General features: G+C 42.6%; 1 protein-coding gene across 2 annotated transcripts in view; it reads left to right on the forward strand.

Annotated features, from left to right (window-relative positions):
• jmy (junction mediating and regulatory protein, p53 cofactor) overlaps positions 1–20,843 on the forward strand; it is an 81,079-nt gene that overhangs the window by 47,832 nt on the left and 12,404 nt on the right. For both annotated transcript variants that reach the window (XM_023984284.1, XM_070442742.1), the window contains exon 3: positions 15,509–15,659. In XM_023984284.1, the coding sequence (XP_023840052.1) occupies positions 15,509–15,659 (151 nt within the window). The remainder of the gene's footprint in view (positions 1–15,508; positions 15,660–20,843) is intronic.

Consider the following 20,843-nt stretch of genomic DNA (forward strand, 5'->3'; position numbering starts at 1 on the left):
TTGCAATAAGCTGGAGGCAGTACTATGCATTTTGAAAACATACACTTAATTGTTTGAAATCTGAACATTTTAATACATATTATGAGGCATGTCTTTCCTTGCTTCAAAGTAGCCTAGAGGATTTTCTCACTTTCTAAATGGATATTTTCATCTCTGTCACATGAAACTGCTGGCATGTATAGTGCCTTTTTGACAACTGTGTTTTCCTGCTAATTGTATTATGGAAATCACATTCCCGCATAGCCTACTGCCTTGTGCGCATTGCTACACTTATAATGTGAAGAAATTATAGTTGATCAACATTTTAAGCTAAACGTTCTGATCTGTTGCTTTTTAACATATTTTTAAATGTATCCTAGGCCTACTGCTTGTTTGAATTTGGGATCTATTGTCCCACAACTGTTTGGAATATGACATGTCTTTCTCAAAGAGCTGACCAATAGACTAGGTAGCCTACACTTTTCTAATATAGTAGATTGACATAGACTAGTGATTTTGCTGTTCCTTACTCGTCTTGTTGGCCGAGGAAAAGTAAATGTGGACAGTTATTTTAACATGTTCAAAGTGCACATCAGAATTGGGTAAGAATGACCGCACATCGTTGCATCCTCGACATGCCTGTTCTGTTAAGTTAAATTACCATATTACCATAGATTTCTGTCATTCTGAGCGCTGTGGGTGTACGCCCTAATCACATTTCTAAAATGTCCGGTAAATTTAAAATGTAGCTGGTCAAATGTCCAGCGTCACATTTTCCTACCGGAAACCCTGCTGCCTACTGGGCTCTAATAAAGGAGAAAGTGCTTAGTGGGCTTGCTGGTAGTCCATTGTTAAACCCCCCCTACAATATGCTTATGTTGTGTTATTTTTAAAAACGTTAGATTTATATGAGGAGCTGCAGTACTGTATATTCTATCCACCATAGAAACCCAGAACTGTTGGTTCATCTTAGTTAATGTCTAAGGTTTCCACACACTAGTCATTATTTCTGATGACAATTACAAAATATTAGTAAATCCCTAAACTCTGCTATATCATGAGCTAAGTAGATCCGTCTGGGATAGTTAGTCAGAAGGACTATTTGATGTTTTAATGCTGATTTAGCCTTAGTCCAACCACCTGTTGCCCTCAGGAGAAACCAACGAGCCAACGGCTGGAAACAAAGCTGTATGCAAATGAACCCCGATACCAGACGGGCCAGTCAGTTCTTGGTTGGGAGGATGTTGGATGTTGTGTTTTCTCCCAGACTGATGAGTCAGTAGAACGGCCCTGCTGTATACAGCTGGCTGTTTCATTAAAGGAGGAGTCTGTGTATCACTCAGAGGAACGAAGAGAGCGAGAACAGGGGGAGGGAGAGGAAAGATGGGTGGGAGAGGACAAAGAGGGGAGGATAGGGTATTTGCATGTGTTTTGCATTGTGCTTGATGTTGAAATTGGTAAATGTTGCAAGTAATGTGAGGTGGGAAATGTAATGTGTAGAGATGAGGGTAGGTTAGGTAGTCTCTCAGTCTCAATAGACTACTATCAATGTCCCAAGGGAGAGATATAGCCTACCTGCTAAAGTCACAGCCTCCTCTTACCTTCTCTGGGAGTGTGAACACACACACACACAGTGTCTGTGCTGACGCCTATTGTCCTAGTCGAAGGTGTAAATAAAGCCTGTCACCTCTAGAAAGGAAGAGGATGACAAGGCCAAGAGTTATATTTAGCTGTTTGAAGCTTTGCAGATGGGAATTAATACAATCGAGCAGACACATTATCTTATGATGAGGAGTTGCAATGGTCTGAACAAAGGCCTAAAAAGAGTAGCCGCCACCCTCCAAATGAGGGTAGATTTTGGCATTGGCGGTTAAGATGTCTATTTCCCCAGCCACATTGGTGGGTGGTCARGGCTCCACAGTGCAAACATTTCACTCGCATTTGTGAGAAAAATAGTCAAGTATGATCACATTTATAGTAAAATAAATGCCCTAGTAGCAGCTTTCAAAGTATTTCTGATGTGTTGTTTCATAGCGGCTAACTTAATCACACAGTCAAAGACCTATGAACCCTATATAGCCTATCCCACATCGCGCTGCGACACTGCCTGGCGTGAAGAGTTGTGGAAGATTCATTTTTAGAAGCCCTGCGCACAGGCATAAAAGTTGGTCTAATTTACTTGAAACAAAAGTCGACTGAAGTGAGACTTTGTTCTTGTGTTTCTTGGCTATTTACATTGTTCACAAGCTATGTTGTTTTTCTATGTTTGAGTTTCAACTGGTAGGGAAGAGAAGACAGCACAGCTACTAGTCACTCTCAATCTCACAGCACAAACATGACCCAAGTCACATTACCACGGTAATCTCCAGCCCTTAAAGAGGCAGATGAACATTTGTCTCATCTGTGATAATTTGGTTAAAAAACTCAGGTCACAAAAAATGTAATTAAACAAATCTAATTTTAGTTGTCACATACACGTGTTTAGCTGATTTTATTGCATCTGTAGCAAAATGCTTGTGTTTCTAGCTCCAACAGTGCAGTAATATCTAACAATTTCACAACAATACACACAAGTCTAAAGTAAAGGAATGGAATTAAGACTATATACATATTTGGAGAGAAATGTCAGAGTGGCATAGACTAAAACACAGTAGAATAGGATAAAATACAGTACATACAGTTGAAGTCGGAAGTTTACATACACTTATGTTGGAGTCATTAAAACGTGTTTATCAACCACTCCACAAATTTCTTGTAAACAAACTACAGTTTTGGCAATTCGGGTTAGGACACCTACTTTGTGCATGACACAAGTCGTTTTTCCAAAAATTGTTTACAGACAGATTATTTAACTTATTATTCACTGTATCACAATTCCAGTGGGTCAGACGTTTACATACACTAAGTTGACTGTTCTTTTAAACAGCTTGGGGGAAACAATTAAATGATGWCATGGCTTTAGAAGCTTCTGATAGGCTAATTGACATAATTTGAGTCAATTGGAGGTGTACCTGTGGATGTATTTCAAGGCCTACATTTAAACTCAGTGCCTCTTTGCTTGACATCATGGGAAAATCAAAAGAAATCAACCAAGACCTCAGAAAAACAATTGTAGACCACCACAAGTCTGGTTCATCCTTGGGAGCAATTTCCAAATGCCTGAAGGTACCTCGTTCATCTGTACAAACAATAGTGCACAAGTATAAACACCATGGGACCACACAGCCGTCCTACCGCTCAGGAAGGAGACGTGTTCTGTCTCCTAGAGATGAACGTACTTTGGTGCGAAAAGTGAAAATCAATCCCAGAACAACAGCAAAGGATGTTGTGAAGATGCCGGAGGAAACTGGTACAAAAGTATCTATATCCACAGTAAAATGAGTCCTATATCGATATAACCTGAAAGTCCGCTCAGCAAGGAAGAAGCCATGCTCCAAAACCGCCATTAAAAAAAGCCAGACTACGGTTTGCAACTGCACATGGGGACAAAGATCGTACTTTTTGGAGAAATGTGCTCTGCTCTGATGAAATAAAAATAGAACTGTTTGGCCATAATGACCGCCGTTATGTTTGGAGGAAAAAGGGGGAGGCTTGCAACCCGAAGAACACCATCCCAACCGTGAAGCACAGGGTGGCAGCATAATGTTGTGGGCGTGCTTTGCTGCAGGAGGGACTTGTGCACTTCACAAAATAGATGGCATCATGAGGAAGGACAATTATGTGGATATATTGAAGCAACATCTCAAGACATCAGTCAGGAAGTTAAAGCTTGGTCGCAAATGGGTCTTCCAAATGGACATTGACCCCAAGCATACTTCCAAAGTTGTGACAAAATGGCTTAAGGACAACAAAGTCAAGGTATTGGAGTGGCCATCACAAAGCCCTGACCTCAATCCTATAGAACATTTGTGGGCAGAACTGAAAAGACGTGTGCGAGCAAGGAGGCCGACAAACCTGACTCAGTTACTCAAGCTCTGTCAGGAGGAATGGGCCAAAATTCACCCAACTTATTGTGGGAAGCTTGAGGAAGGCTACCCGAAACGTTTGACCCAAGTTAAACAATTTTAAAGGCAGTGCTACCAAATACTAATTGAGTGTATGTAATCTTCTGACCCACTGGGAATGTGATGAAAGAAATAAAATCTGAAATAAATCATTCTCTCTACTATTATTCTGACATTTCATGTTCTTAAAATAAAGTGGTGATCTTAACTGACCTAAGACAGGGATTTTTTACTAGGATTAAATGTCAGAAATTGTGAAAAACAGAGTTGAAATGTATTTGGCTAAGGTGTATGTAAACTTCTGACTTCAACTGTACATATGAGATGAGTTATGCAAAATATGTAAACATTAAAGTGACTAATGTTCCATTTTAAAGTGGCCAGTGATTTCAAGTCTATGTATATAGGCACAGCTAGTGATGGCTTTTTAACAGTCTGATGGCCTTGAGATAGAAGCCTTTTTTCAGTCTCTCGGTCCCAGCTTTCATGCACCTGTACTGACCTTGCCTCCTGGATGATAGCGTGGTGTAAAGGCAGTGGCTTGGATGGTTGTTGTCCTTTATGATCTTTTTGGACTTCTCGTTGTCACGAGAAGTCCACAAGGTCGGGTCCTGTAGGTGTCCTGGGGGGCAGGTAGTTTGCCCCTGGTGATGCGTTGGGCAGACTGCACCACCCTCTGGAGAGCCCTGCGGTTGCGGGCGGTGTAGTTGCCGTACCAGGCAGTGATACAGCCCGACAGGATGCTCTCAATTGTGCATCTGTAAAAGTTTGTGAGGGTTTTAGGTGCTAAGCCAAATATAATGAACCCCGGTTATTACTTCTTACTTGTCATACATTTATTGTTTTAGAAACATTACAAAGCATACTCATCCATGTTTTTGTTTTGTTGTGTTGGTGTAATTGTAGCTCCAAAAAATATTTGGGCCGGTAGAAAATCTGAGTGTCTGGTAGATTTATTTTTATTTTTATCTACCTGCCACAGTGGCTGGTGGACCAAAAAGTTCATTTTAGGCTCGGGTCTGAACTGATAATGGGTATCGTTAGGCAGGCTTTTATTCAAGCCCAGCAATAACTACAATTCAAGTAATCAACTAATCGTGGTTTTCAAATCGCCAATTTTGATCACTGTGTTAGAGCTGGGTTGGAACAAAAGCCTGCACACGCTGCAGTCTATCAGCACTAGAATTGCCCATCCCTGAACCCTAGCCCCTGTCAACATGCCAAGTGGAACAAGTGAATGAGGGATCTGATGAATGAAGGGATGAAGTGAATGAGTGTCGAGGACAAAGGAGAGCAGGTATAGGATGAATGGTGCATTGTGGGAAGGCAATATCGCGTGTTGGAGTGATGCAGCGTGGGTATTCTGTTACAGCCAGGGTCAGAAGGCATGCATTAATAAGTCATGTAGCTTCTGTAACCTACAGACCGGTGGCTATGTAGCATAGGTAGGAGGAAGAACATTAACATTCTGGATGATAAAACTCTGTGTCTGTGCTAACGTTCCCCACTCCCAAAGTGATAGAAGGCAGTTTTAAGCATCTGTGATAAGGACCATGACACCGTGACACTGGTTTATCTGTTGTTATCTTTGTGGTCTGTCTGTAGTTATCTCAGCCTGTGGCCCTATGGCCCTGGAAACAGACCTGGCTGCTATTTCTGCCTCATTCACTTCGACACCAGCTGTCTGAAGCTGCAGATTACATAGTGGGCTGTAGAGGACGTGTGGAAAGATGGGCAAAAGAATGGAGGTATATTGTAGTGTAGTTCTATTACTGGAGGCAGTGTCAGTGTGTGTGTATAATTTAGTGGTGTGGGATTAGGTCATGGATAAATAGGGTGTCGTGTCTGAGATGAGACCCACACCACATGGTCCACACCACAGTGACACAGCAACGAGGAAGTGACGGCTGAGAGGGGGAGGGGCTTACTGGACCAGGTGGCAGACTGGACAGAAAACAACATAAAGGCTCTCTGACATCATGTCCACTATTCTATTCGCATCTCATTATTCCATTCTCATACTTCTATTCTAGATTTCCCGATAACTTCATCTATTCATGTCTTTAGCTCTTTCACTCCAAGAACACCTTATTTAACCAGAACCATGCCTAACCCACCTAGGCATACACAAGGACAACAGTCAACAACAAAATCAGGGAAACGGAGAACAATGGCAGAGTAGAAATTGTGTATTTTACATGGGGTCAATAGCCCTTGGAAAGAAAGTCTGCAGTGAAGTGACTAGCCAGTGTTTACAGTAGACCTATTTCTTTTAAGATGGACATCCCCATTGTTAGGGTGTTTCCATAGTTCCACAGCAGGATGTGTGGCCCAGATGTTAGTCAAAGTCTAAATGTTCTAGTTTTTGTAGATCTCTCTCTATTGGAGAATGGATACCTCAGCACTAAGGTCATGTCTAATTTTGTGGGACTGACTGAGTACTCTCCCTTTATCTTGCCTTTTCTCTCTCTAACACACACTCTCTCTCTCTCTATCTACTCTCTCCCCCCTCTATCTAAGTCTTTCTCTCCCTCTGTCACTCACACTCAGCATACAGTTTGTTGGCTGATGTAAACCACTCAGGTCATGTGTGGCATGCTGTTGATTACTGTGTGTGCTTGCCTGCGTACATGCATGCATGTGGCGTGTGTGTGTGTGAGAGAGAGAGAGCGCCCATACAGACACATCTGTTTTACATTGAGATATTAACATATGAGTGAGTGTATGTAGTCTTCCAGTAAGCAAAATTATGTCGAAAATACGTCTTTCCAGTTTCAGTTCTGAATGAAAGTTGAAAATACATATTTTCTGGATGTTGAAAACATGTATTTTCAGGATGATGAAATTAAGTTTGTTTTCAGTTCTGAATGAATGTTAAGAAGACATCATTTACAGAAATTGAAAATATGTATTTTTTGGTCATTGATTCCATGGCTAAATTTCAACTGCACATACAGTACCAGTCAAAAGTTTGGACACACCTACTCATTCAAGGGTTTTTCTTTATTTTTACCATTTTCTACATTGTAGAATAATAGTGAAGACATCAAAACTATGAAATAATATATGGAATCATGTAGTAGCTAAAAAAGTGTTAAACAAATCAAAATATATTTTATATTTGAGATTGTTCGAAGTAGCCACCCTTTGCCTTGATGACATCTTTGCACACTCCTGGCATTCTCTCAACCAGCTTCACCTGGAATGCTTTTCCAACAGTCTTGAAGGAGTTCCCACATATGCTGAGCATTTGTTGGCTGCTTTTCCTTCACTCTGCCATCCAACTCATCCCAAACCATCTCAATTAAGTTGAGGTCGAGTCATTGTGGAGGCCAGGGCATCTGATGCCAGTACTCCATCACTCTCCTTCTGGTCAAAAAAGCCCTTACACAGCCTGAGCTGTGTTATGGGTCATTGTCCTGGGGAAAACAAATGGTAGTCCCACTAAGCGCAAACCAGATGGGATGGCGTATCGCTGCCAGAATGCTGTGGTAGCCATGCTGGTTAAGTGTGCCTTGAATTCTAAATAAATCACACAGTGTCACCAGCAAAGCACCCCCACACCATCACACGTCCTCCTCCATGCTTCACGGTGGGAACCACACATGCAGAGATCATCCGTTCACCTACTCTGGATCTCACAAAGACACGACGGTTGGAACCAAAATCAGACCAAAGGACAGATTTTCCACCGTCTAATGTCCATTGCTCGTAGTTTCTTGGCCCAAGCAAGTCTCTTCTTATTGCTGTCCTTTAGTAGTGATTTCTTTGCAGCAATTGGACCATGAAGGCCTGATTCACACAGTCTCCTCTGAACAGTTGATGTTGAGATGTGTTTAGTACTTGAACTCTGTTATTTGGGCTTCACTTTCTGAGGCTGGTAACTCTAATGAACTTATCCTCTTTAGCAGAGGTAACTCTGGGCCTTCCTTTCCTGTGGCTGTCCTCATGAGAGCCAGTTTCCTCATAGCGCTTAATGGTTTTTGCAACTGCACTTGAAGAAACGTTCAAAGTTCTTGACATTTTCCGGATTGACCTTCATGTCTTAAATTAATGATGGACAGCTTGTTTGAGCTGTTTCTGCCATAATATGGACTTGGTCTTTTACCGAATAGGGCTATCATCTGTATACCAACCCTACCTTGTCACAACACAAACTGATTGTTTCAAACGCATTAAGAAGGAAGAAAATTCCACAAATTAACTTTTAACAAGGCCACACCTGTAATTGAAATGCATTTCAGGTGACTACTCATCCAAATCAAATCAATTTTATTCGTCACATTCTCAAATACAACAGGGTGTAGAGACCTTACTGTGAAATGCTTACTTACAAGAACTTAAACAACAGTGCAGTTGAAGAAATAGAGTTAAGAAAAATATTTACTAAATCAAATCAAATCAAAAGTAACACAGTAGAATTACAGTGGCAAGAAAGTATGTGAACCCTTTGGAAATACCTGGATTTCTACATAAATGGGTCATAACATTTGATCTGATCTTTCATCTAGGTCACAATAATATACAGTTGAAGTTGAAAGTTTACATGCACTTAGGTTGGAGTCATTAAAACTCGTTTTTCAACCACTCCACAAAATGTCTTGTTAACAAACTTAAGTTTTGGCATGTCGGTTAGGACATCTACTTTGTGCATCATTTTTCCCAACATGTTGTACAGACAGATATTTTCACTTATAATTCAATGTATCACAATTCCAGTGGGTCAAGAAGTTTACATACCACTCAATTAGTATTTGGTAGCATTGCCTTTAAATTGTTTAACTTGGTCAAATGTTTCGGTAGCCTTCCTCAAGCTTCCCTTAATAAGTGAATTTTGGGCCATTCCTTCTGACAGAGCTAGTGTAACTGAGTTAGGTTTGTAGGCCTCCTTGCTCGCACACGCTTTTTCAGTCTGCCCACAACTTTTCTATGGGATTGAGGTCAGGGCTTTGTGATGGCCACTCCAATACTTGACTTTGTTGTCCTTAAGCCATTTTGCAACAACTTTGGAAGTATGCTTTAGGTCATTGTCCATTTGGAAGACTCATTTGCGACCAAGTTTAACTTCCTGACTGATTGTCTTTAAGATGTTGCTTCAATATATCTACATAATTGTCCTTCCTCATGATGCCATCTATTTTGTGAAGTGCACAAACCCTCCTGCAGCAAAGCACCCCACAACATTATGCTGCCACCCCGTGTTTCACGGTTGGGATGGTGTTCTTTTGCTTGCAAGCCTACCCCTTTTTCCTCCAAACATAACGATGGTCATTATGGCCAACAGTTCTATTTTTGTTTCATCAGACCAGAGGACATTTCTCCAAAAAGTACGATATTTGTTCCCCATGTGCAGTTGCAAACCGTAGTCTGGCTTTTTTATCGCGGTTTTGGAGCAGTGGCTTCTTCCTTGCGGAGTGGCCTTTCAGGTTATGTCGATATAGGACTCGTTTTACTGTGGATATAGATACTTTTGTACCTGTTTCCTCCAGCATCTTCACAAGGTCCTTTGCTGTTGTTCTGGGATTGATTTTCACTTTTCGCACCAAAATACGTTAATCTCTAGGAGACAGAACACGTCTCCTTCCTGAGCGGTATGACGGCTGTGTGGTACCATGGTGTTTATACTTGCGTACTATTGTTTGTACACATGAACGTGGTACCTTCAGGCGTTTGGAAATTGCTCCCGAGGATGAACCAGACTTGTGGAAGTCTACAATGTTTCTTCTGAGGTCTTGGCTGATTTCTTTCTATTTCCCCATGATGTCAAGCAAAGAGGCACTGAGTTTGAAGGTAGGCATTGAAATACATCCACAAATACATCCTCCTGTCAGAAGCTTCTAAAGCCATGACATCATTTTCTGGAATTTTCCAAGCTGTTTAAAGGCACAGTCAACTTAGTGTATGTAAACTTCTGACCCACTGGAATTGTGATACAGTGAATTATCAGTGAAATAATCTGTAAACAATTGTTGGAAAAATTACTTGTGTCATACACAAAGTAGATGTCCTAACCGACTTGCCAAAACTATAGTTTGTTAGCAATAAATGTGTGGAGTGGTTGAAAAACGAGTTTTAATGACTGTGTGTATGTAAACTTCTGATTCCAACTGTACAAACACAGTCTGCTTAAACTAATAACACACAAACAATTATACGTTTTCATGTCTGTATTGAACACACTGTGTAAACATTCACAATGCAGGGTGGGAAAAGTATGTGGACCTTTGGATTTTCTAACTGGTTGACCCTCTTTTGGCAGCAATAACCTCAACCAAACGTTTTCTGTAGTTGCGGATCAGACTTGCACAACAGTCAGGAGGAATTTTGGACCATTCCTCTTTACAAAACTGTTTCAGTTCAGCAAATTTCTTGGGATGTCCGGTGTGAACTTCTCTCTCGAGGTCATACCACAGCATCTCAATCGGGTTGAGGTCAGGACTCTGACTGGACCACTCCAGAAGGTGTATTTTCTTCTGTTGAATCTATTCTGTTGTTTATTTACTTCTTTGTTTTGGGTCGTTGTCCTGTTGCATCACCCAACTTCTGTTGAGCTTCAATTGGCAGACAGATAGCCTAACATTTCCCTGCAAAATGTCTTGATAAACTTGGGAATTCATTTTTCCGTCGACGATAGCAAGCTGTCCAGGCCCTGAGGCAGCAAAGCAGCCCCAAACAATGATGCTCCCTCCACCATACTTTACTGTTGGGATGAGGTTTTGATGTTGGTGTTGTCGTGACGTTGTATTAGTTAATGTGGCGACTGTTGCTCATCGAATGATTACAAGTTTCTAATTACGTGATTAACTGAATCAAGCAATTATTAACTCATTAACCTGGGGCACCATGGGAAAACTAGTTTTTATTGAGTTTCTATTTCCCAAATTAACTCAAAGAATATCAGAATATCGATTTTACCACAGCCGCTAATTAACCAGTTGCCTCTAACAGTTTCGTTCTGAACGTCGTATAGCCCGGGATTCTGCACGGACCCGGGTCTCACTAATGAATTCGCACCACACCAGTCTTAGTTGAATGTTTATTTACTAAAAAGCTAAAATGATGATAAAAGATACACATACACAAAAACATATTCTAGGCTATTGATTAGAACTTAGTATAACGGGCCAACACACTAGGTCGCGTGTTACCCAGAATGGGGATTTAAGAGAGAGAGAAAGAGAGAAAGTACAAGAGGAATATACATTTGGGTGAAATTGTCAGCTATGCTCATTCTAACCCTAGCCTTGCCCCAAACTGCCGCTGTTATGAGTCAGAATATAATGATGTATTTACTTGTGGAGGTTCTCCGTGGATTTTCCCGCGTGGACCGTTCAAGCTGCTCAATGACGCACTTCTCCTGCGCACCTCTCTAGGTGTCCTCACGACACGATGTCCGTGTCCTTTGGCTTTACTGGCCTGTTCCTTTGTCCCTCGCTCTGGAAGGGGTCTTCGGAGGACAGATAGCTCTAGCTCAGAGCTCACAGCGTAAAGATGAAAGAGTGTAGATACCACGATTCGATGGGGAGTGGAGGCTAGGTGGTTCGGCTTGAATACACCCGCTTAGACACGCTACTCATCTGTAGCTTGGGTAGAAAAAGATTTCTTTGTCTTCAACTTGTTGCGTTTTGGGTTCGTTGACCTTTTAGACCTTTGGCTGCAGCTCGGGTCACTTAGTCATGTATGTTAATTCTGCACTCACAGGTTTTATACCCTTGGGTCAGAAGTGGGCGTAACCRCCTTCAGGGCAATTCTCTGGGCGTACCGAGTTTGAGGGGCAAGGTATAGATTTGACTCAAATCCAATTTTAGACAACTAACTTCACATTTCATCTTTTCCGAAACATTCTCTTTGATTTGGACATTTTCCACACAACGTACAATGTATAAACATCAAGCATATACGAGGAAAACTCTTAACGTTACAATGTTTTCATAATAACGTMATCTATTAACCTTTAATAACAAAACAAAAATGACATACATTTTCATATTCCATCTATCGTCATGACCACCATTGTAGTTGACGGAAACCATTGTTCCAAAGTCCCTTTATTGCATGTTTAAAGTTCTGAGGCTGGTTCTCCATAGTGAGAGGGAATGTTTTCTGTGGACACAGAATTACCATGGGTGTGAGGGGTCATAAAACCCCCACATCTTCAGACCCCTAGATCTCTCCTCATCTGTTGGGGTTGAGAGATAATCTGTAGGGTTGTGGTCTCCTGTAACCTGACCTGATCAGGACAGTCATGACAGTGTGCTGTGCCTTTTTTTCTCCACACATAGGGTTGTATCTTCCTTCCAAACAACTCAACTGTAGTTTCATCTGTCCACAGAATATTTTGCCAGTAGTGCTGTGGAACATCCAGCTGCACTTTTGCAAACTTCAGATGTCCAGCAATATGTTTTTGGACAGCAGTGGCTTCTTCCGTGGTGTCCTCCCATGAACACCATTCTTGTATAGTGTTTTACATATCGTAGACTCGTCAACAGAGATGTTAGCATGTTCCAGAGATTTCTGTAAGTCTTTAGCTGACACTCTAGAATTCGTCTTAACCTCATTGAGCATTCTGCACTGTGCTCTTGCAGTCATCTTTGCAGGACTGCCACTCCCAGGGAGAGTAGCAACAGTGCTGAACTTTCTCCATTTATAGACAATTTGTATTACCGTGGACTGATGAGCATCAAGGCTTTTAGAGATACTTTTGTAACCCTTTCCAGCTTTATGCAAGTCAACAATTCTTATTCTTAGGTCTTCTGAGATCTCTTTTGTTTGAGGCATGGTTCACATCAGGCAATGCTTCTTGTGAATAGCAAACTCAAATTTTGTGAGTGTTTTTTATAGGGCAAGGCAGCTCTAACCAACATCTCCAATCTCGTCTCATTGATTGGACTCCAGGTTAGCTGACTCCTGACTCCAATGAGCTTTTGGAGAAGTCATTAGCCTAGGGGTTCACATACTTTTCCCAACATACACTGTGAATGTTTAAATTATGTATTCAATATAGACAAGAAACATACAATAACACACTGTTTGTCTATTGTTGTGACTTAGATGAAGATCAGCGAGTAGCAGCAGTGTAAAAGCAGGGGGGGGGGGGTTAATATAAATAGTCCGGGTGGCCATTTGATTAATTGTTCAGCAGTCTTATGGCTTGGGGGTAGATGCTGTTAAGGAGCCTTTTGGACCTAGACTTATCACTCCGGTACCGCTTGCCATGCGGTAGCAGAGAGAACAGTCTATGACTTGGGTGACTGGAGTCTTTGACAATTTTTTGGGCCTTCCTCTGACACCGCCTGGTATATAGGTCCTGGGTGTCAGGAAGCTTGGCCTCTGATGTAAGGGTACCCTATGTAGCGCCTTACCGTCAGATACCGAGCAGTTGCTATACCAGGTGGTGATGCAACCGGTCAGGATGCTCTCGATGGTGCAGCTGTATAACTTTTAGAGGATCTGAGGACCCATGCCAAATCTTTTCAGTCTCCTAAGGGGAAAAGGGTGTTGTCGTTCCCTCTTCACAACTGTCTTGGTGTGCTTGGACATTGTTAGTTCGTTGGTGATTTGGAACCCAAGGAATTTGAAACTCTCATCCTGCTCCACTACAGCCCCGTCGATGTTAATGGGGGCTGTTCGGCCCCGCCTTTTCCTGTAGTCCACGATCAGCTCCTTTGTCTTGCTCACATTGAGGGAGAGGTTGTTGTCCTGGCACCACACTGCCAGGTCTCTGACCTCCTCCCTATAGGCTGTCTCATCGTTGTCGGTGATCAGGCCTCCCACTGTTGTGTCGTCAGCAAACTTAATGATGGTGTTGGAATCGTGCTTGGCCACGCAGTCGTGGGTGAACAACGGAGTACAGGAGGGACTAAGCACGCACCCCGAGGGGAACTGGTGTTGAGGATCAGCGTGGCAGATGTGTTGTTGCCTACCCTTACCACCTGGGGACGGCCCGTCAGGAATCCAGGATCAAGTTGCAGAGGGTGGTGTTTAGTCCCAGGTTCCTTAGCTTAGTGATGAGCTTTGTGGGCACTATGGTGTTGAACGCTGAGCTGTAGTCAATGAGCAGCAGGACAGTTTAATTCAGTAGAGTACAGTTTAGTTCAGTAGAGTACATTAGAGTAAAATAGGGTACAATACAGTACATTATACTGTACTATACTCTAAGGTACTGTGCTATACTCAACTTTTCTTTACTGTATTGTGCTGTCCAAACTTGTGAAATGTCTATGTTTGGGCCAAATCAAGGCCAGTCTGGATCGGACCAAATCTGAACCAATTATAGACGTCTATGTTTGGACCAAATATAGGCCGGTAGGACCGGACGACTCTGGACGTTGAAATCAAGACCGGACCAAATCTGAACCAAGCATATATGTTTGTTTGAGCCAAATCAAAGCTAGTTCAGACCGGACCAAATCTGAACCAAACATAGACGTCTATGATGGATTCAGATTTGTTCTGGACCGGACCAAAAATCTACATCCGTGGACGTTGAAATCAAGGCTGGTCCAGACAGGAGCAAAACAGTGGGCTGTGTGGGGGCTGTTCTTAGGAAATCAGCTACTCTAACTACAATATGTTCCAGCTGCTCTCTTGAAAATAAAGGAGAGCCGCACACTCTAGGAGCTCAGATGCAAAAATGTAATATCCAACGTTTCGACAGCCAAGCTGTCTTCATCAGGGTATAATCACAAACACTGCGGGATGACTCGTTTATATAGTGTCAAAAGACACACAGGTGTCTGTAATCATGGCCAAGAGTGGCCTAATATCATTGGTCAATTCTCAAATATTAAAATGCCATACAAAGAACAGCATACAAAAAACAAATGGATAGCATACGATCATAGATTCATTTTAGACTACACAAGCTTACAAACAATTACAATGGCAAAGTCACAAGAATGGCTTCAGATCAAAGTCTACGTTGAGACCGAAGGGAGCAAGGGTCTTTAAGTTAAAGATAAAACACACAATGAACAGAACAATAATCAGCTGTTTTACTAACTCCCAGGACGTATCCAGGGCTGGTTAGCTAGCTACAAAGACAGTGTAAAAGACCTTACCCAAGTCACTTCCAAGTAATGAACTAAGCCTGAGAAGTCAGTAACACTTAAGCACTTGATTGTCGTTGCCTCAGTATGTTTGATTAAATGAGATTGTCTTAACCTTAGAGAACGTCCTACAGTTATCAAAAGTTACAACAAAGGAGGACACTGGGTTTAGTAGTACAGTAAACACATGTCCCTGACTGCTACACCACAGCACAACCTGCTGTTAAAGACTGACATGAGGCCAGGTGAATTGAGGTACTTTAAATCCTCAATTAATCACTATTTGTAAGGTCTGAATTTCTCAATGTATCAATGTGCGAGAGTTTGACTTTCATTTATTAATCCAATCCCTTTATTTTATCCTGCTGGACCGGCACACCATATTTCCCTCTGGGATAATATATTAATAAAAATGTAATTGATTTATGTTGATTTGACCTTTGCGTGACCTCTATTGATCTGTGTCCCCTCGGTCAGATCTCCTTGGAGACGGAGCGTCTGGGGCCTCGTCGTGTGGAGGGGCTGAGGAGGGAGAATGAGGAGTGGATGAGGAAGGCTCACGCTGCCGTTCTCTCCATACAGGACCTTACCGTCAAGTTCTTTGAGACCACCGCCAGGGCTCAGAAAGGTAAGTTCACACACACACGCAAACTCTGTAGAGGCAAACATCATCCACAGAGCAGAGCAGCCCATAGACAGACTATTATACCGACACTCCCTCCGAGTCAGACCCTAATCTCCATGCTTTAAACTGCTTTGTCTAAACTCTTCCCCCAATCCCCAAAATCACCTTAACCCAACTATCAACTGGCTCACACTCTGGTTAAAACCTCAAACATATTTTGTCTACCTTTGGTCCTTTGTATTTAAAAAAAATCTGTGTGTGTTCCAGCGGTTTATGAGCGGATGCGTGTGGACCAGAGGAAGTTTGGCAAGGCGGCGTGGGCTGCAGCCTTGGACCGCATGGAGCGTCTGCAGTACGCCGTCTCCAAGGAAACACTGCAGCTGATGAGGGCCAAGGAGATCTGCCTGGAGCAGAGGAAACATGGCCTGAAACAGGAGGTACTACTACTACTAATAATACTACTACTACTACAGTACTACTACTATACTACTACTGTTATAAAAGTAATAAAGGAGATCTGACTGGAGCATAGGAAACATGGCCTGAAACAGGAGGTACTACTACTACAAGCACACTAGGTCGCGTGTTACCAGAATGGGATTAAGAGAGAGAGAAAGAGAGAAAGTACAAGAGGAATATACATTTGGTGAAATTGTCAGCTATGCTCATTCTAACCCTAGCCTTGCCCCAAACTGCCGCTGTTATGAGTCAGAATATTAATGATGTATTTACTTGTGGAGGTTCTCCGTGGATTTTCCCCGGTGGACCGTTCAAGTGGCTTCAATGACGCACTTCTCCTGCGCACCTCTCTAGGTGTCCTCACGACACGATGTCCGTGTCCTTTTGCTTACTGCCTGTTCCTTTGTCCCTCCTCTGGGAAGGGGTCTTCGAGGACAATAGCTCTAGCTCAGAGCTCACAGCGTAAAGATGAAGAGTGTAGAATACCACGATTCGATGGGAGTGGAGGCTAGTGGTTCGCTTGAATACACCCGCTTAGACACGCTACTCATCCGTAGCTTGGGTAGAAAAAATTTCTTTGTCTTCAACTTGTTGCGTTTTGGGTTCGTGACCTTTTAGACCTTTGGCTGCAGCTCGGTCACTTAGTCTAATCTGTTAATTCTGCACTCACAGGTTTTATACCCTCGGGTCAGAAGTGGGCGTAACCCCTTCAGGGCAATTCTCTGGGCGTACCAAGTTGAGGGGCAAGGTATAGATTTTACTCAAATCCAATTTTAGACAACTAACTTCACATTTATCTCTACGAAACATTCTCTTTGATTTGGACATTTTCCACACAACGTACAATGTATAAACATCAAGCATATACGAGGAAAACTCTTAACGTTACAATGTTTTCATAATAACGTAATCTATTAACCTTTAATAACAAAACAAAATGACATACAATTTTCATATTCCATCTATCGTCATGACCACCATTGTAGTTGACGGAAACCATTGTTCCAAAGTCCCTTTATTGCATGTTTAAAGTTCTGAGGCTGGGTTCTCCATAGTGAGAGGGAATGTTTTCTGTGGACACAGAATTACCATGGGTGTGAGGGTCATAAAACCCCCACATCTTCAGACCCCTAGATCTCTCCTCATCTGTGGGGTGAGAGATAATCTGTAGGGTTGTGTCTCCTGTAACCTGACCTGATCAGGACAGTCATGACAGTGTGCTGTGCCTTTTTTTCTCCACACATAGGGTTGTATCTTCCTTCCAAACAACTCAACTGTAGTTTCATCTGTCCACAGAATATTTTGCCAGTAGTGCTGTGGAACATCCAGCTGCACTTTTGCAAACTTCAGATGTCCAGCAATATGTTTTTGGACAGCAGTGGCTTCTTCCGTGGTGTCCTCCCATGAACACCATTCTTGTATAGTGTTTTACATATCGTAGACTCGTCAACAGAGATGTTAGCATGTTCCAGAGATTTCTGTAAGTTCTTTAGCTGACACTCTAGAATTCGTCTTAACCTCATTGAGCATTCTGCACTGTGCTCTTGCAGTCATCTTTGCAGGACTGCCACTCCCAGGAGAGTAGCAACAGTGCTGAACTTTCTCCATTTATAGACAATTTGTATTACCGTGGACTGATGAGCATCAAGGCTTTTAGAGATACTTTGTAACCCTTTCCAGCTTTATGCAAGTCAACAATTCTTATTCTTAGGTCTTCTGAGATCTCTTTTGTTTGAGGCATGGTTCACATCAGGCAATGCTTCTTTGAATAGCAAACTCAAATTTTGTGAGTGTTTTTTATAGGGCAAGGCAGCTCTAACCAACATCTCCAATCTCGTCTCATTGATTGGACTCCAGGTTAGCTGACTCCTGACTCCAATGAGCTTTTGGAGAAGTCATTAGCCTAGGGGTTCACATACTTTTCCCAACATACACTGTGAATGTTTAAATATAGTATTCAATATAGACAAGAAACATACAATAACACACTGTTTGTCTATTGTTGTGACTTAGATGAAGATCAGCGAGTAGCAGCAGTGTAAAAGCAGGGGGGGGTTAATATAAATAGTCCGGGTGGCCATTGATTAATTGTTCAGCAGTCTTATGGCTTGGGGTAGATGCTGTTAAGGAGCCTTTTGGACCTAGACTTATCACTCCGTACCGCTTGCCATGCGGTAGCAGAGAGAACAGTCTATGACTTGGGTGACTGGAGTCTTTGACAATTTTTGGGCCTTCCTCTGACACCGCCTGGTATATAGGTCCTGGGTGCAGGAAGCTTGGCCTCTGATGTAAGGGTACCCTATGTAGCGCCTTACCGTCAGATACCGAGCAGTTGCTATACCAGGTGGTGATGCAACCGGTCAGGATGCTCTCGATGGTGCAGCTGTATAACTTTTAGAGGATCTGAGGACCCATGCCAAATCTTTTCAGTCTCCTAAGGGGAAAAGGGTGTTGTCGTTCCCTCTTCACAACTGTCTTGGTGTTGCTTGGACATTGTTAGTTCGTTGGTGATTTGGAACCAAGGAATTTGAAACTCTCATCCTGCTCCACTACAGCCCCGTCGATGTTAATGGGGCTGTTCGGCCCCGCCTTTTCCTGTAGTCCACGATCAGCTCCTTTGTCTTGCTCACATTGAGGGAGAGGTTGTTGTCCTGGCACCACACTGCCAGGTCTCTGACCTCCTCCCTATAGGCTGTCTCATCGTTGTCGGTATCAGGCCTCCCACTGTTGTGTCGTCAGCAAACTTAATGATGGTGTTGGAATCGTGCTTGGCCACGCAGTCGTGGGAACAACGGAGTACAGGAGGGACTAAGCACGCCACCCGAGGGGAACTGGTGTTGAGGATCAGCGTGGCAGATGTGTTGTTGCCTACCCTTACCACCTGGGACGGCCCGTCAGGAATCCAGGATCAAGTTGCAGAGGGTGGTGTTTAGTCCCAGGTCCTTAGCTAGTGATGAGCTTTGTGGGCACTATGGTGTTGAACGCTAGCTGTAGTCAATGAGCAGCAGGACAGTTTAATTCAGTAGAGTACAGTTTAGTTCAGTAGAGTACATTAGAGTAAAATAGGGTACAATACAGTACATTATACTGTACTATACTCTAAGGTACTGTGCTATACTCAACTTTTTCTTTACTGTATTGTGCTGTCCAAACTTGTGAAATGTCATAGTTTGGGCCAAATCAAGGCCAGTCTGGATCGGACCAAATCTGAACCAATTATAGACGTCTATTTTGGACCAAATATAGGCCGTAGGACCGGACGACTCTGGACGTTGAAATCAAGACCGCGACCAAATCTGAACCAAGCATATATGTTTGTTTGAGCCAAATCAAAGCTAGTTCAGACCGACCAAATCTGAACCAAACATAGACGTCTATGATGGATTCAGATTTGTTCTGGACCGGACCAAAAATCTACATCCGTGGACGTTGAAATCAAGGCTGGTCCAGACAGGAGCAAAACAGTGGGCTGTGTGGGGCTGTTCTTAGGAAATCAGCTACTCTAACTACAATATGTTCCAGCTGCTCTCTTGAAAATAAAGGAGAGCCGCACACTCTAGGAGCTCAGATGCAAAAATGTAATATCCAACGTTTCGACAGCCAAGCTGCTTCATCAGGTATAATCACAAACACTGCGGGATGACTCGTATATAGTGTCAAAAGACACACAGGTGTCTGTAATCATGGCCAAGAGTGGCCTAATATCATTGGTCAATTCTCAAATATTAAAATGCCATACAAAGAACAGCATACAAAAAACAAATGGATAGCATACGATCATAGATTCATTTTTAGACTACACAAGCTTACAAACAATTACAATGGCAAAGTCACAAGAATGGCTTCAGATCAAATCTACGTTGAGACCGAAGGGAGCAAGGGTCTTTAAGTTAAAGATAAAACAACACAATGAACAGAACAATAATCAGCTGTTTTACTAACTCCCAGGACGTATCCAGGCTGGTTAGCTAGCTACAAAGACAGTGTAAAAGACCTTACCCAAGTCACTTCCAAGTAATGAACTAAGCCTGAGAAGTCAGTAACACTTAAGCACTTGATTGTCGTTGCCTCAGTATGTTTGATTAAATGAGATTGTCTTAACCTTAGAGAACGTCCTACAGTTATCAAAAGTTACAACAAAGGAGGACACTGGGTTTAGTAGTACAGTAAACACATGTCCCTGACTGCTACACCACAGCACAACCTGCTGTTAAAGACTGACATGAGGCCAGGTGAATTGAGGTACTTTAAATCCTCAATTAATCACTATTTGTAAGGTCTGAATTTCTCAATGTATCAATGTGCGAGAGTTTGACTTTCATTTATTAATCCAATCCCTTTATTTTATCCTGCTGGACCGGCACACCATATTTCCCTCTGGGTAATATTATTAATAAAAATGTAATTGATTTATGTTGATTTGACCTTTGCGTGACCTCTATTGATCTGTGTCCCCTCGGTCAGATCTCCTTGGAGACGGAGCGTCTGGGGCCTCGTCGTGTGGAGGGGGTGAGGAGGGAGAATGAGGAGTGGATGAGGAAGGCTCACGCTGCCGTTCTCTCCATACAGGACCTTACCGTCAAGTTCTTTGAGACCACCGCCAGGGCTCAGAAAGTCTACCACACACACACACACACACACACACACACACACACACACACACACACACACACACACACACACACACACACACACACACACACACACACACACACACACAACACACAC

Source organism: Salvelinus sp. IW2-2015, linkage group LG4q.1:29 (genome assembly GCF_002910315.2).
Source record: "Salvelinus sp. IW2-2015 linkage group LG4q.1:29, ASM291031v2, whole genome shotgun sequence".
NCBI lineage: Eukaryota > Metazoa > Chordata > Actinopteri > Salmoniformes > Salmonidae > Salvelinus > Salvelinus sp. IW2-2015.